General features: G+C 39.3%; 1 protein-coding gene across 1 annotated transcript in view; it reads left to right on the top strand.

The window, feature by feature from the left end:
* Positions 1-7,437: 7,437 nt before the first annotated feature.
* SECISBP2L (SECIS binding protein 2 like) overlaps positions 7,438-17,041 on the top strand; it is a 31,019-nt gene continuing 21,415 nt past the window's right edge. The window contains exon 1 of the mRNA XM_059824124.1: positions 7,438-7,455. Coding sequence (XP_059680107.1) covers positions 7,438-7,455 — 18 coding nt within the window. The remainder of the gene's footprint in view (positions 7,456-17,041) is intronic.

Here is a 17,041-nt window from a genome sequence, read left to right as displayed (position 1 = left end):
TTTTAAAAGAAAATAGGTATTACTTCATCCTTACCTCACTTGTGAAGGACAATATGGGGATTTTAAGTCTAAACCTTGGTATGTGTGCTGTTGATTTTTTTTCTTTTTTCCCTTGAAATAGTTAAACATAAATACTAAAGAATTTAAAAGCTGACAATTAGCAGTCTTGCTAACTGACTTTTATCTTGCAAGATACCCAACTGTTATCAGTCCTGTCTAGTTGATGTTGGTGGGTATTTGGCATTTCTCAGGAATATGCTTGGTTTTTATTTTGGTACTTCAAGAATACAGGTTTGCCAAGCAGTAGCCTGGGAATACAAATGCAGAGCCTGATTGTTATATCTCTTTGCATATCTGTGGTCTTTCTGACCGAATTCAGTGTACATGAAAAGACACTGTGTATAGAGTGGGGACCAAGTACAGTGACCTCAGTAATAATGGAATCTGTTCTGTCTCAAGTGTTTGATTGTATTGTAGTCCCTTCAGAGCTGCTATTCAAGTCCTGGAGTTGTACCACATAGTAGGCACATGCCTTTCATGTCCTAAGATTTTGGGATCATCAGATCCTTTTGAACTACAGAGCTGCAGTGTTGGCTACAGCAACTTTTCTTCCTGTAGCAGCTTGTCTGGAGCTGACAGAAAAATTCTCTTGCAGGTCTCAGAAACGTAGAAGAAATTTTGTAGGGTCAATTCTTCCATAACTGCATGTACTCCATTTTAAAGCTGCGGGTATGGTGTAATGGTGCACAAAGCAGTGCTACACACAGTCATTGTTATAGTAGAAGGAAAAATATATATGTAGTGCAATTAACACCCCCCCAAAAATAGTGAAAAAGCCTAATAAATGACACATGTCCATCACATACATGCAAGACAGCATGGTAAACTCAATGTTCTAGGACAGGATTTAAATTGGTAACAGTGTATAATTAAATAGGATAAAATTAACTTTCATCTGAAGGATAGTTATGTCCCTTAGAAAATTACTTTGCTCTGCAGTTGTCAAACCAAGTTATTTTTTTTCCTTGTGTTTACACAGTAAAACTTAACGTGTTGCATGAGTAGCATGATGCTGAATCTTGGGTGAGCATTTCTCCTTCACTGATGCATATTTTTACCAATAGGTGTTTCTAATTTATCCACTTAATAGTAAAATATGAATATAAATTGAAGCTAGTTTTTAAGCAAAAGCAAAGTATTTTCCTTCATAAAATCTATAGATAACACTTACTAAAGCACATTGTTTGTGTTTTGTTTCCTTACAGTGCTGTGAGTTTTTACTTTGAAAATTCCAGTAAGATCTGGTGATGTGAAATTGAACTTAATAATATTGCACAGTAATTGGGACCCTTATCTACAGATCCAGAGACTTTAATTTCAATAGCCAATCTTGCAAGGTTCTTCTTCCCATGGGGACAGCGGCCTGTGATGGCTATTTCAAGGTTCTCCTTCCCATGGGGACAATGACAGCTATTTCAGCATGTTTCCTTTCTCTGCCATTTCCTGCCACCCTTGCTGTGGGAAGGAACAACCACTTTCTTCTAAAGGAGGGGAAAAAAAAAAAAACTGCGTAAACTTAGTATTGCTTAAAAAAAAAAAAAAAGTCGTCTTGGCTTTGTCTGTTGTAACTGATGTAACCTTTTCCATCCCAGCTATGTCTGTTGGGGAGGCACGTTTGGATTTTTCAAGAGGGAAATGGGAATACTGCAGTAAATCTTGTCCTATCCATCTAATTCCCTTGTTTTATTTTTTTGTTGTGAGGGACTAATTGTAGGTAGGACTAGTCCAACTAGTGAAGGACTATTAGTTTGAATAGTGAGGGCTAGCAGTGTTTTTAGACCGAAAAAGTGTCAGTCTACCTCTAATAAATTGTTGTGTGTTTTGGCATACTTTACTTCTTACTCATGCATACAGTGCCTTAGCATCTGTGCTCTAGGCACATAATGAAGATTTATATAATCCCTAAGGGATTCTACCCCTTTTCTGAGTTCTCGTAATTCTTAACCTGGAAGACGAGAATTTTCTGCAGGGAAATACAGAGGAGCTGTGTTGTTATACAACTGCAGCAGAAATTGCTAATAGTTGCTATAGCCAGCCCACTTAGTCCCTGGTAGATCTGGCTCTGGTGTCATTTCTACCTCCTCAGGAGAAGTGAAAAAGCAGTTGAAGAAAGAGGGTGAATGAATTTTTTTTCAAACAACATTATTGCACTTCAGGTTGTTCAAGTGCTAAGCAGCCTCATTGCATTCTCCGATGTCAGTTCCAATCATTAATTTTCTGAAATTGTCATTAATTGTCAGAGCCATGCTTTTCACAACTTTTTGGATGTTTTTATACACCTTGTGTTGCTATTGTTACAAGACAAGCTGGCACCTTACTTGGTACCAGTAACACTGTTTGCAAAAGAACATTTTAATGGCTGTTGTAATCTTATGTAAGATTACAATAGTGATTAAGTTGTGTATATATAAACCCCTCTTAAGTTGCTGGTAGCTTATGCATTAAAACTGAACATCATACAAATGAAATCTGGGAGGATGTGGGTGCTATGTCTGCATGCATTTTAGAGGGTTTTATTATTATTTATCAAACATACTTTGGAGGAATGCATTCTTTTCTCATCTCAAAGTCCTTCTCTAATGGATTGGATCTGAAACCATGACGCAGCGAGGATTTCATTTTCCTTTCATTCTAAATAGGCTTAGAAATACATTGAAAAAAAAAAAAAAGGAAAACAGAAAAAGGCAAGGTAGCTGAAATGCACCTGGCAGAATAATACAATGAAGGTATTTGAATTGTAGTCTGTAAATAAACGCTGTGATTTTTGTAATTACTCAGAAGTTGTCAGCTGTAAAACATTATGTCTGTATTTGAAGATTGTATTTTCACATTTACTTTTTTTTTTGAGAGGTGGGGAATTAATTTACTTGAGCAGGAACTGTGTATGTATGGATTAAGAGTAAAATGACATCACCTGGGACACTACCCCTTGCTTTCTCAAAAATGCAGCAGTTATTTGAACTAAATTTCCATACCTAGATGTTAATACTGACTTTAAAAATAAAAGTTTAGCTGTTACTTTATTATTTTCAAAGTGCTAAAAATGTCTTAGAAACAGATTAGAGAACCACGTAAAATACTATGTTACAGCTAATCATAGTTAAGTGTTAATTAAGATATTGACAGAAAGGATTATCACTGCCTTATATGCTTCTACATCTGTGGAAAGGTAGATTGCAAACTGCATCTGCATTATAATAATTGCATATTTAGCACTAAATTTTAGATGTAATAGCTGTAAGCATTACAGCAAGAGTAAAGGCTAATCCCTTCCTGGCCGTATTACAAAGAGGTGCAAGGCAGGATCTGTCCTGGTTGGCTCTGCTCCCTCTTTGCAGCTGCTCTCAGTGGGAGTGCTGGGCTCACTCTGGCTACTGCCAGGTAGCAATCGCATATTGCTATCAGAATCGTGATTCTCGGGTTCGTGGACTAGTTCCCAGCTCACCTTCCCACTTTGGTTGCAGTATGTTCCCTGATGCGCCTGCCCTTAGCTGCCTGTGCAGGATGCTACATGTCATATCATCAGATACAAATGTTTTATTTGCCAAGATAAACTTTGCTTTCTCTACTTGTCTTTTTCTATAATTATGCTGAAGATTTTAGTCCCAGTCCAGTAAAACTGTCATTTTGGAGTCAGCTTCATTCCTCCAGCCTCTTCCACTTGCTCACTGTGGCAGCCTCCAAACTCGCTAGTGCTGTTGCGGTCCACATTCAGGCGGTGCTGCCATGGACCTCACTCTCAGCCTGCTTAGACCTTGAGGGTGGAGGGGCGTGTTACTGAACAACCCTTATTTCATATTTCCATGCCAGTGCAATTAAGCTTATACGTATGCAGCTTTCAATATAAGAAGCTGCCTTGATTCCAGTGAGATGTGCTTAATCACATCCTTACATGTTTTGTAGGGCTTTTTACCCCCTAGATGTAAATAGAGCCTACGTAAGCAGAGAGCATGAGTAGCCACGCATATGCTGTTAAGATTTCCTTGTAATCCTATGATTTTAATTCTGAATACAGTCATTACCAAGTGCCTTTCCATACTACTGAGATATTTTGGGTTAGACTCCATTTTTTATTTTTGTGTCGACCTAGATTTTCTTCTCCACTTGGTCAGTGTCCTCCATTGTATTCAGGAAGGGTATCTCCAGTATCCAGCAGATGTAGCAATAAACCAAACAACTTATTAGCAAAATTGCAGTCAGCACCCGCTAGGTTCAAGCATCATTTTTGCTTCCAAACTATTCACTTATTTATTCCATGTTGCAATAAAAAAGTAGCAATAATTACTTACAAACTGCCAGATTTGAGAACTGGACCCTGAGGACTGAGTATTCAAAACCAGCTACTGCAATTACCAGTGTGTTTAAATTGAACAGGGTTTTTAAAATTATTTTATGGCTTCCTTAAGGACTGTAATGCTGTTGAGTCCTCTCACACAACACTTGATCAAGATGCTGATGATGTAACCAGATAGCCTGGCATAGTTGCGATAGCTGTGGATAGAGGATCTAACATAACTGGTTCCGAGTGCTTTGGTATGTTTTTCTTTTTGGTGATAACACAGAGTTAAATTTTATGGGAGACTTGTTCTTTTCACACGAGTGGCCACTCAGGTCACCCAGCATGACTTTCTGTATTACGTGTATTGTATAGATTTATGTAGATCTGATGTCTATTTAATCACTGCCCAATTTAGATCTTAGAACTTCTTGTTATTGTTGTTTAAGTATGCATAACAGCCCTTTCAAGTTTGACCTTTCTGTTGGTATGTATCTTGGGAACAAAAGAAGGATTTCATAATGAACAGTCTTGCCATAATGAGTCATTATTTTTTAAAAATACAGCAACTATCTTAAGCAAATGTCATAATATATATTCCGTGGTCAGCACCAATTTGGACAAATTAAGCTGCATTCCACACTAAAATGCTGGTGTGCTAGTACAAGACGACAATTGTTCTAGTTGTTCCAGTGGGATCTTTTCGCTGTTTTCTTTCTAGTCAGGCAAGTTCTCCCACATTACTTGGGAGATGAAAAGTGACTAGGTTTTAAATAAGTCAACCTAATTTTGCACAAATAAGCAAAACACATTGAACTATTGGGAATAAAATACATTTCACTCAGTAGAGATTTGTTGTTTGATTTACAGAGATTAAGGTTAGGTGGCTTATTTTATGTTTCATAATTACTTATCTGTAGATTTACATCTTATATTTAAGTTCATCAGTGACTGATGAAATGGTGTTCCATTGCATCAGCTGAAAGCTCTTGATATAACCAGCTTAATCCCCAGTTTTACTTTTGTGACTTCTTGTGTTGAAATAACAAATGTCATTGTGTAAAAGCCCCTGGGAACATAACATCATAATCTCAAATTAATTTGTGTTACTACCTTGAAATGGCTTCCTAGGGTTATGAACATTTGCGTTAGTTCTGCTGACCATTTAATCTGATCAAGAAAAGTGCTGGGATACAGAAATACATATAAAATGTACGACTGCTGCAGCTTCTCCAGTTAAGATAAGGTTTCTGTGGCAATTAGGGTGCTGCAGCAGCCCTCCTGTTCTCTTCTTTTGTAGTGAAACACTGTCCTCACTGAAGTTAATAGAAATCGTATAGTGAAATTTAATTGGGATTACAACTTCACCCCCTCCCTTTCCCATATGATCCATGGGACCTATGATTTTGTTGGCTGCAACCCCCTGAAAACTTAAGTCACAGAACACAGGTAATGTTGTGGATGTCTAGGCAAAAGTTACGCTTGGATAGTGATTCTGCTGATGTGGATAGAATAGCACAGAAGGCAGTGACAGTCTGCACAAGTTCTCTGTTCGTGTCGTCTGTTTGCAAGATGAGATCTTACTGTGCAATGTAATAGCCACCTTCATAATACCATATGTTACATATGAAGTTTTAATGGTGAAGAGCAATTCTTAGGAAAATACAAAGGGCTTATGTGAATTAATCCAAGAAACAGAATTTTTATAAAGTAGAAGAAATTGTTACATAGTGTAATGAACAGGAATCTGGAAAGATTAAATAATTATAAAGGTGAAATCTAGGAAGCTCTAGCAAGATAGCTCTGTAGAGACATTTTGGTAGTTTTATCTCTGTCAAATTCAGATACAGGCTCGCTTACTTTTTCCCTTAACTCGGCTATTTATTCCTCACAAGAACCTCTATCAAGCAGAAACCTGCTTCTTGTATTAATACATTTTATAAATGTATTTTACCTGGAAGTGCTCAAGAGTCTGCTCCAGCATAGCCTTTGCATTTTTCTTTGATAAATGTACTTAGTCTAATTCTACTTTTCTCCCCCCCACCCCCCTGCTATGATTTAGGAATGTTGATACAACATTATCAACCAAGTTGTAAATAAATCATGCTCGATTTCCATTAAACCCAAGGCACCAGACATACTAGCTTAATGAAATGTAGGAACATTACGTACGGAACACAGGTATGGGAGCATACGTTGTTACGCAGCACCGGCTTGTACACTCGTTTCCTATCCCCCCCAGTCTCATAGACTTTGCTGGCATTACTCACGATAATTAAACATAAGTTAAAACCAGGGCTTAAAACTTAAACCCACGTCTTAAAACTTCCCTCCTGTAGTGGCCGTGAGCGGGTCACTTACACACACGACCTGACGGGTTTCAGCTGCTGGGGCCGGGCTGGGTACTGAAGGGCCGGCGGCAGTGCCAGGCCGCGGCGGGGCCCGGCCCTGTGCTCAAGACATTTGCGTGACATTTTTAGATTTCTGCCTCTAAATAAATCACAATTTTTTTTTTTTTTCCTTCGATGTTCCAGATAATTTCAAGGACAGTCGGCCTGAGACTCCCCCGACACCGCCTCTGTGGAGGCCGGGCCCCGCAATGCACCTGCCGGCCTCGCACGCCGCAGGGAGAAGCGCCGCGTACGCGACGGCCTCGGACGGAGGGAATCACGCGGCCCCGCTCCCCGTGTACTTCTGACCATTTCTTTAACGTTTAAGTCACAGCCTCGCTTGCTCGGGTGGCCAGAACACGGCCCGGCGGCCCACCGGGAAGCGGACGCCCGCCACGACCACCACGCGCGGGAGGGGGGAGAGCGCGCCCGGCGCCGCCGCTCCGGCGAAGGCGTTCCGCGCGGCTTGGGCCCGCCCGGCTTCCGTCCCAGATGATCCCGCCCCGCCGCCCTCGCCCCGCCGCCGTCCCCCCTCTCCTCCCCGCCCCCAGCCGTGGCGTAGCCGGGCTCGGTTTCCGTGATAGCTGCGAGCGGGGCCAGCACCGCTCCGGGTGTGTGCGGGAGCCTGGTGGGGGAAGCGAGCGCCATGGAGGAGGCGGCTCGGACTCTCCGCCGTCCTTATTAGAGCCGCCGCCCAGCCCAGCTGGAGCCATGGACAAAGCCGACAAGGTGTGGGGGGCGGGCTCGGCGCTGAGGAGACCGTAAACAGCTGCGGCGGGAGGGGACAGCGACGCCCCGGCGCCGCGGTGAGGGAGGGGGGCGAGCGGCCGGGTGGGGAGAGGGGGGGGAGCGCCGGGGCGGCGGCCCGGCTCTGTCAGACGCGCGTCTCAGGCCCGTCCCGTCAGGCAGCGGCCCCGGGCCGCCGAGCGGAGGGGCAGGGCGCGGCCCGCGGCCTGCCGAGGCCGGCGGTGGCTCGGGGGGAGGACGGGGACCGGTCGTGAGCGGGGGCTGCCGTACCTCCCCGCCGAAGAACGGCCCCCAGGAGGCTTCAGACGGGGCGTTTTCAAGGCTGGAAGCGGGAGCTCGGCGTGCGATTGCCGGGTTGGTAAGGCGGCCGCCGTCCCCTCTCCCGGGCGGGAGGCTGGGCGCTGGCCTCCGGCGAGAGGTGTCAGGCCGTGCCCGAGCCCGAGCCCGAGCCCGAGCCCGAGCCCGGCAGAGCCGAGCTTGGTCTGTCTGGGTGCAGAGGAAAGCTGTGACCGTCTCCCCTTGCTATTCGCAAAGGGATGTCAAGCTCCGTTTTGGCCTTCACCCTCCTGTTCCTTCAGGCTTTGTTTTGAGCTTAGGGAATAATTGCAGTTAGTGACATTTAAATTAAACCTGCCTGGTCGTTAGAAGAGACTTCTACGGGCTTCTTGAGAACTTTGCAACGTGAGAGACGTGTGACTCTTGTTGAAATAGTGTAAATATCAGGTTTAGGTTGAAGTTTTCAGTGTTAGGATGTAGCTGATGGTATCAGCTGGTTAGCTGAGTGGCAGAGAGTTGGGTATAGCTCAATAATTCTACAAGTCGCTATTTTTTTCCTTCAATATTTAACTTGGCTTTGTCAAGGTAATCAGTTTGCATTATTCTTAAGACCCTTCAAACTGTAGGTATGAAGAAGCTTAAGCTGGGACTTAAGAGTTCATATGATTTGTTACATATATGCAATAAAATGTTTCATCATCAGGAGGTAGTTCTAAAAGATATGCCTGAAATGAATGTTACCATCCATAACAACCTGATCTTACTTTTACCTTCTGCTTCAGCAGAAAGTGTTGAAAATTCATGAGTTACTGCTTTTTTGTAGTTTTCAGCTTTGGCATCTCCAGGGGTTCTAATAGTAGGGTTTATCAATAAAATAACACAAGCTCCTCTAGCAAAGTAGATACTGAGTAATAATGCACTCTGTAAAGATACATTGCTTTTCGTTTTGTACATATGTCTAAGTAAGAGACACTGTTCACTAACTTCCTACAGTGTGGCTCCCACTGTGTCTTTCTTACTAGGCTTTCTGGTGTGATAATGATTTTACATTCGCTTTTTTTCATGCTTTCTTATTTGCCTTCATGTAGAAAAACTTGATCTTATTCTGTAAAATATACATTAGTCTAGTCTGCTGTACTTCTTGCTTTAAAATCTTGGAGTTTGTTGTGGAACCCCCTTTGGTTCATCTGTAATTAGTACTGTCGTACACTTGTGAAATATTTATTCCTTGTTGCTTGAGCTCTTTGTTACCGGAGGTTCACGCACATGCCCCTATCAAACCATTCTCTTTTTATTTGCTGGAAATAGCTCATAAAAACTGAGAATCATTGTGTTATTCACAGTGTAAAGTGTTGGCTCTGTTTGTGTGATTATCTTAACTAAGTGCAGTATTTCAACTTGACGGTGCAGTTAAGCTCTTTGAAGCAGGAACCATGTTCTTGTTTATGCTGTTTGCAACCTATCTAGTCCTGTTGTAAGGACTAGTAAGGCTTCTAGGCAGACAAATAATTAATACCTGATGAGTTTCTAAAATGATTCAACTATCTTGTTGCTTTTGTCTTCTCATTATACAGTAGCATCTTGATTAGGAGCTCCCTAAATGTTTAGGGTTTGAACCTTTTGTGCTGTAAGAATTGAGTGTAATCTCCTTTACCAGTGTAAGTGTTTGGTAAGGTTGCATTAGGTTTGGGTGCTGTTCAATCTTTTCTTTGGTTTGAGTTCCTTTCTGCACCTGTATTGCATAGCATCTGATAAATTAATATTAAAGCATGCAGATGTGCGTTAACAGTACTTAACCTCTTCTCCTCTTTCCCCCAGAATGCTTGCTTAGCCACAGTATGGTAACTGTACGTGCTGATAGGAATAACTCCTGTGGAATTAGAATATGAGGGAGTAGGACTGTTGTGCTATGTTTAAAGTATAGTACTTCAAGAGTAAAGGGGCATCACAAACGCTTTTGATGGAGAATGTATTTGAACAGAGTTTTGCAGTGTTGGCTCAGTAAATCAGTATGAGATGTCATGCACCAAGAACATTTGGACACCTAAATGGCAAAAAGACATCACTTGTAGATTGCCCTTCAGGCTTCTGTTACTTAAATTCTGGTATGACTTTGCTTGCTATAATATGCTCAGTGACATTTTGGCAGCTGACATAGAAAATATAATAAAGCTGTTTAATTATTTTATGATAGGACGTGTTGTGATTTTTGTAGTGGGTGTGGAAGTTTGCTTCTATCTATGCCAGAACTGAAACTGTTCCCATTAAAAAGAGTATGGGTTTCAGCAGTTAAGTGTAGGTTATTTTCCTGCAAGAGAAAAAAATCAGCACGTGACCTCTGGCACTCTTCCTATTGAAGCTGATTGTGGTAGAAAACTAAAGAGAAACAACTTCCCCTCTCAAAGGTACTGCTGTGCTTTGATTTTTCTAAGTGTTATACATCTGTCTTGCCCTAGATTAAGACATTTGGTTCTATTAGTGCAGTTGAGAAATCAGGTGAAGTTGCAAAATCAGTGATCTGTGTTTTGTATTAGTATTGCTTAAAGACAGCCTGTTCTGCTTGCCTCTACTATTTTTGACCGTTCAACAGTTGGCTTGATAATATGCTTGCCATGGAAGTAGGTCTAGATCAATGTCTTGTGTTCTTTAGCCTATCCAGTTTCCTTCAGTGTTTCTTACCCATGACAGAATTTTCAACTGAGACAAACTGGAAAAGGTCAGTTTTCCTGTGCTATATGTTTTGCATGCTACTTTCTCTTGAACCTTGAAAGTGCAGAAGAATTTGGGTTTTGTGAGAGTTTTGCATTATCTTACTATAGAAGATGTTCCCCGGTGAATTTGAATGTTATTGATAAGATATACAAAGATCTTAACTTTTTGATCACAAATTTATTTATCATTGACTTGTTTGTGGAGATGAGGAAGCTGATTTACATGAATGGTTTGTATTAGTACATAAGCTACAAAGCACTCAAATATTACTACTTCACACTGATGGTGTGAGTTTAGAAGTTTGTACTGTTAAGCGCTGTAAACTAGATAAGTGAAGAGGATCCTGTTGGTAGCTTTTTTTAATCTTTGGACAAGCTTTGTAACTGTAAATATTAAATTTTATTTTTCCCCTTTTTTTCTAGAATATTCTGGTTTTGAGTTTAAACATGCCAACTTGTCATGTTGTGCCACTTGCTCATTTTCTGCATATACGTAAAAAATCTTAATACTTAGCTTTGTTATATTCTGAGCACAGTACTTTCTTTGTGAAAGGGAAGAGAATTACGCATGGTTCCCTTATTATGAGCTGAGGGAAAAGGGAAAGACTAACTTCATAGTGTATTTGCTTTAAGTGTTGCATTGAAATTACTGTGTTTAATCTAAATAGGGAGGATTAAATTTTGTGCTTTGTTAAATGGTCTGCTGCTGGTGTTTCCAGTTGGACTGCATATTTACCATTCCTGAAGTATCTGCCACTTACAGGCAACTAATTATAGAAACAATGACTTCCATATTTGTAAAGTTTCTCTTAAAATAGATGAAATGTGACCTGTCTTACTACAAAAATGACTTTTAAATTACGAAATCCAAAATTCAAAGCAGGATTGGTTTTCTAAAACAAAAAAAGTTTTCAGCTATGTTTTTATCTTACATTTGTCATGAGACTTCTTGTTTCCAGACTTTGAGACAGTAAACCAGCTGATTTTATTATAGCCCTCTGAAATGTGACATCTGTGTCTATTTTCTCACCCTGTAAATGGTAAGATTGATATCCAAGTGCTCTCTTAGAAGAGAGCAAGCTGACAGAGATCCTATTTAATGGAAAATGCTGAATGACATTAAGCTACAATGAACAAAAACTTTTCTAAGATTAAGCATACAGTGCTATAACTATAGGACAAAGTTTACCAGTCTGTTCCTGCTTGTGTCATCTTCTGTCTTTGCAGCTGTTGATGACTACAGTAGCTTTTATATAGGAAACAAAGGATCGCTTCAGCGTATATGCTGTCTTGAAAGAGTTGTAATTGTTGGATTGAAATATGTAATGAGCTACTGCAAAACATTTTGTAAATTGAAACTAGGGGATAGCTACAAAAGAGACTTCTGTACAAATCTTGGTTTCTTTTGAAGGGGTGTGCTTCCATTAATAGGCAACTGATTGAAAATCTCATGTTTCAGCATGACTTAAATTTATATTTAGAATCAAGTTTGGTTATCAAAGGTCAATTTCGATAAAGCTTTGTTTAGCTTTTTGATGTGAAAGGTTGAATAAACATGAAAAAGTTGCACTCCAAAATAAAATTAAGTTTGGTCTTGCAATATTTGCAATGTTTGCCTTTAGATTGCCTGATCAAATTCATGTATTACTTTATATTAACTATTTAAGGTCCGATGCTGCATTTACTGATGTCAATGGCAAAGTGCTGATTTTTTAGGGGATGCAGGCTAGAATAAATCTCAATACTTGAGAGCAATTAGAGCATAAGTTAGTATCACAAGTGCTCTGTTGTAAGGATTAGGAAAAGTGTAGGAACCTTCCCCCAAATTCTTTAGCATTTGACAAATCTTTCTTGTCTAATTCTTTTTGTTTGCTTGTGGTTACAAACCGGTGGCATGATCAGTCCTGTTAGTTCTGTTCATCTGCACTTGTCACTCCATTTGTACTGTGTGGGTGAAGTCTTTGAGGAATTGCATTCATACGTCTTTGCATGCACTTTGATTTATGCACTTAGTAGTTGCTTCTGAAACAAAATGCTATTTAAGAAAGGATCTAATCTCTTATTCTGGAGTTCACTTCAGTTGTCATTGGCTGCATTTTCCACTGAGTCTCAAGTATGTCAAAGTGGTATTTAAAAAAACAAAACCACCAACAACAAACTGCTTTATTTGGCATTATTGTTCCTGTATCTGGCCAAAGAAGCACAGAAACAACCTGTTAAAAGAAATAAGAAGTCTCAGTTAGAGATATTTTTTGCTTGTCCAGTGCAATGAGAAATTAACAGCACCTTTACTTACTACTAAATTGATTATTCTTGTCTTTTGGTTTTTGTTTCGCTTTCTCTTCTTACACTATTAAGGGAATATTATTTCTGACAACGTATTAGAAGCCAGAAAACGTAAAATGCCATTTATTAAAAAGATAAATTACTTTACTGTCTATCTTCACCAACCCTTCCTCCTAGCCGAGAAAACCATAGTCATAAAAAATCTGCTTAGATAACTTTGGGCAAATTACTTAGCATTGCTATTTTGTTTCCCTCGCGTGTCAAACGAAACCACTAGCCATCTGTGAAATGTACTGCAATGTCTGGATAATCACATTAGAGAGTTAATTCTGTTTATATTTTGGTTTGGTTAGCAGCCTGACCTGACTTGGTACAATTGTTTCCCCTTTTTCCTTTAAGTTTAATAAAGTTTAGTGTCTTCACCTGAAGACACATCTTATGTAAAAAGGAACTTTTAAGTATTTTGGAGGGACTGGTAAAATACTATAAGGAAGCAGTATGTTGAAGTTAATTTTGTTTACATGGTAATACACTTGAGCTGTCTTTCTGTTTTCTACCCTGAAGTGGAAATGGGGCCTTGTTGTCTGATGAAATGTATCAGTTGTTCTGAGGATTGCTTGTGTTATGCTTGCAGAATTATTTTGAAACATCTATATCAAGGTTTTTAAGTTTTCAGTTGCTACTCTGGTGAGTATAGTGCCTACAGAACAAAATGCAAAATTTAGAAACAGAGGTTTACCCTAAACTCTTCTTTTTTGCTGAAACAAGTTTCTTAGAAGCATTAAAAAAAAAAAAACACCTCCACAAACTAAACAAACCTGTAGGTACAGGTTAAATTGCACAAGAAAACAGTGTTTAAGGTATAATGCATGCAAAAGATTTCTGAAATGAAGTTTTGATTCCTTTAAGTAACAGACACTATCAAAGTTCTGTAGGCAAAAAAAGACATTAACTTTCAAATACACCCATATGTGTTTATGATTACAGGATATGCTGTATCTTTATTTTACCACTACAGGTAAGCTAAATATGTTATGAGCTGTACAGAAAATGGTAATTAAATATATCAGCCAATTGCTCTGTCATATACAGGTGATGACTAACTATTGTTAAGAGACTGGGCAACAAGAAAGGAAACATTAAAGTTGTCCTTCTAGTTTGGGCATCTCTTGACTTGTTTGAACCTAGCAAAATCAAGCAGAATAATTCAAATTAAATTTTCCTAAACTTGTCAAATTGCATGATAAGTGTTGTGTGTTGTATTTTGGTATTTTTTTAATAAATTAAAAAAACCCAAACCTAAAACCTAAAAGATGTGTAATCCTATTTTTACTAAAAAGATTCAAATAAATCAAATTTTATCCGAAATACTTGGATGGAAAAGTAAGGTAGGGATTTTCTTTGCAAATTGACAAGAAAAACTTTGCTGTGGCAGCCTTGCTGATGGGAGGCATTTGGCTCCTGCTTTGATCAGTTATATCTCTTTTTTTAAATACTTGATGTGAAAGATTTTTCTCTCATACTAATGATGATATAATACAATATCACAAAAATCATTGTAACGAGACTATTCTGCAAGTGACTTGCCATTGAAGAATGGTTTTTGTATTTCCACATCCATCTCCCAAAATAATACAGGGAAAGAGCAGACAGCCAGACAGGGAAGACCTTTAAAATAGGGAATCTTGTCCCAACCTGAACCACAAATAAAATGTTTTGACTATTTTCTGAGCTAGTACTGGAGTGGTTTATAATTAGTATCTTGGCTAAGGTTCACTTGACATGTTGCTGGGAGATAGTGACCAGCAGATTAGCAACAGTTGTTTGAAAGTTTTCAGTGCTTCATTAAGATACCATATTTGTAACGCACTCATCCTAGTTTTACTGTTGAATTTTCTATGGATGAGACAGCCTTGGTGTGTTCCTTTAATGTTTATGCCATCAAGTTTTGTAGGCCAGCCCACAACTGAATCTATTCTTACGCAAATATTTTTGCCTGGCAATCTTGAAATAGCATGAAGAACCCTCTTAGTTTTCAGGGAGGGGTTTGAGTTTCCATGTTTCTGTCATTTATTACATGATCACTGTACGTAAGCACTTGACTATTTATTTATTTAATTTTGTAAGTGAAAAATGTTTGTCCCCGTGGTGCTGTGTGTTGAGGAGAATGCCTTGGAGTTTTGCAGAGGGTAGGGGGGTGAGTCACCCCGCAGCGCAGCGCAGCGCAGCGGAGGGATGTGCCTGAGGCCAGCGGAAGCTCTGGGTAGAGCAGGGCCTCTCATCTGTGTTGCACAAGTTCGGTGCTGCTGCTGCAACTGCACCGCAGCTTTTCCTCTGAACGTAACTTCAAGAATTGAAAAAGACTTAACATAGGAGGAAGGAATGTTCACCTACTACCTAATGATCAAGAAATGCACTTAATTAATATTAAAGGTCATTGTTCCACTGTAATGCAGACCTTGTTGCACAGCAGGTAGTGATACTTCTGTATTGGAGCTTATAGTCTTAAGCATTTTCAGAACAGTTATTAATAACCACTTTTTTTGACAGGGATAGTGTATCTTGTCACTTGCGAAGACAGACTTTTTTCCCCCTGCCACTCTAATTCCACTTCTATCCATTTTTTTCTTTTTTAGATGCTTTCTTTTCCTTTTTTGATTGCTGCTAAAACTTCAGGTCTCTTACGCTACAATTTTATCTGTAAATGACTGATGTTCTTACTAAATAAGCATATCGAAGTAGAGACTCATTTTGTTGGAAGGGACATTTCTGCTTTCCCAGCACACTTTGACAAGTCCAGAGACCAAGAAGCTTCTTAAGAAATGGTTAAAAATACTCATGGGCTCTATACTTCATGATTTTTGCTTTTTTTCCCCATTTTGTATCATTTTTTTGAATTCTCGGTTCAATTACAAGCAAGCTTTGGCCTTGGTCACTGTGGTTTGCAGAATGTCCTACCATCAAAGTTGTTAAGGATGTAACTTTGATCTCAAGTGAGTACTTACAGACATCCTGCAGACAATGGTCTCCTATCCTAAACAGTGTTTCACTTAGAAAGCTTCCTCCTGTGTTTGTAAAGTTCATTTTTAGTGAGGTGCACAGTATTTGGTAAAAGTGAGTGATGTTTAAATAGAAATTATTTGGTGAACTGATGTTTACAGGAAATGGCCAATGATGAAATTTGAGCTAATACTGCAGTTAATACTTCATAAAAACTAATGAAAGAAGTATGACTTAGCAAATTTGATAATGGAAGGATGAAAACAAAAATGGAGGCGGACACTTTGTTTACAATAACAATTTTTGTAGGAAAAGTTTGATTCCACTTGTACAAGTCATCCAAATAGCTGTTACAGAATGACTGCCTTCACAATTACTTAGTTTGGGTGTCTTATTTGGAGTTGAAAAGAACACATTGAGCGAAATTTTTGGCTTAGTTTTTGAAATTGACTGGGAATTCTAACATTACGATGACAAGTAATATGTATTGAAAATATTTCTATATTATAAAAATATATTGCATCAGTCACTGGTAGTTATGATGATTTAATAGTGAATATAACACATGAAAATTGGGGAGCTTTTACAGTCTCAACTGTGTTTTTTCTCCTCTTTCTAAGAGTACCTGACAGCAAAGTACTTAAATACCAGTTGGTTTTCAACTTGCTTGGTGAATTACAGTGTAGCTCATGGTCTTAGTAATTTACTTGATGATTATTCTACCTTTTGCTCAGTAATTAAACTTTCTTGTATGTAAATGTGTCAGACTAACTTAACAATAATTCAGTAGTCTGCATGAGTGGGTCTTGACCTCACTGTTGCTTAAACCAATGTTTGAGCTAGGAATTTTTCTAGTTCAGTCTGATACATTAAAGCACCTATTCATCAAGTAAAAGTAGCTTTTCTTACTGACTGGGACAACTGTATTTTCAAAACATTTTTGGACTTACCCCTCCCAACTACTCCACCCCCATGCTGCTAAACAAGGATCTGAACTCATGTTTTATTTAAAAAATAGATTTTTGGCTTTTTTTTAATGAGTTTGTAGATTCAGATATCGGACAGTAAGGCTGAAATGTCTCTGGATTGTGGGCTTGATGCAGAGCAAGGACATGGACTGGGAAGCATGTGGTAGGCATGGGCCTACTTGCCACGATATTTTCGGAGCTCCCATTGTTTAATTGATTCTGCTCACATGGATGTTGTACGGGTAGTGGCAAGGATAGAAGGCTCCTCAGCACATCAAACATTCAGGCTCTCCTTTTTAAAAATAAGAGCATGTACTCATAAAGGTT

The sequence above is a fragment of the Gavia stellata genome, chromosome 13 (genome assembly GCF_030936135.1).
Source record: "Gavia stellata isolate bGavSte3 chromosome 13, bGavSte3.hap2, whole genome shotgun sequence".
Lineage (NCBI taxonomy): Eukaryota > Metazoa > Chordata > Aves > Gaviiformes > Gaviidae > Gavia > Gavia stellata.
The sequence above is the reverse complement of the archived record's forward strand: the minus strand, read 5'-3'. Positions and strand labels throughout refer to the sequence as shown.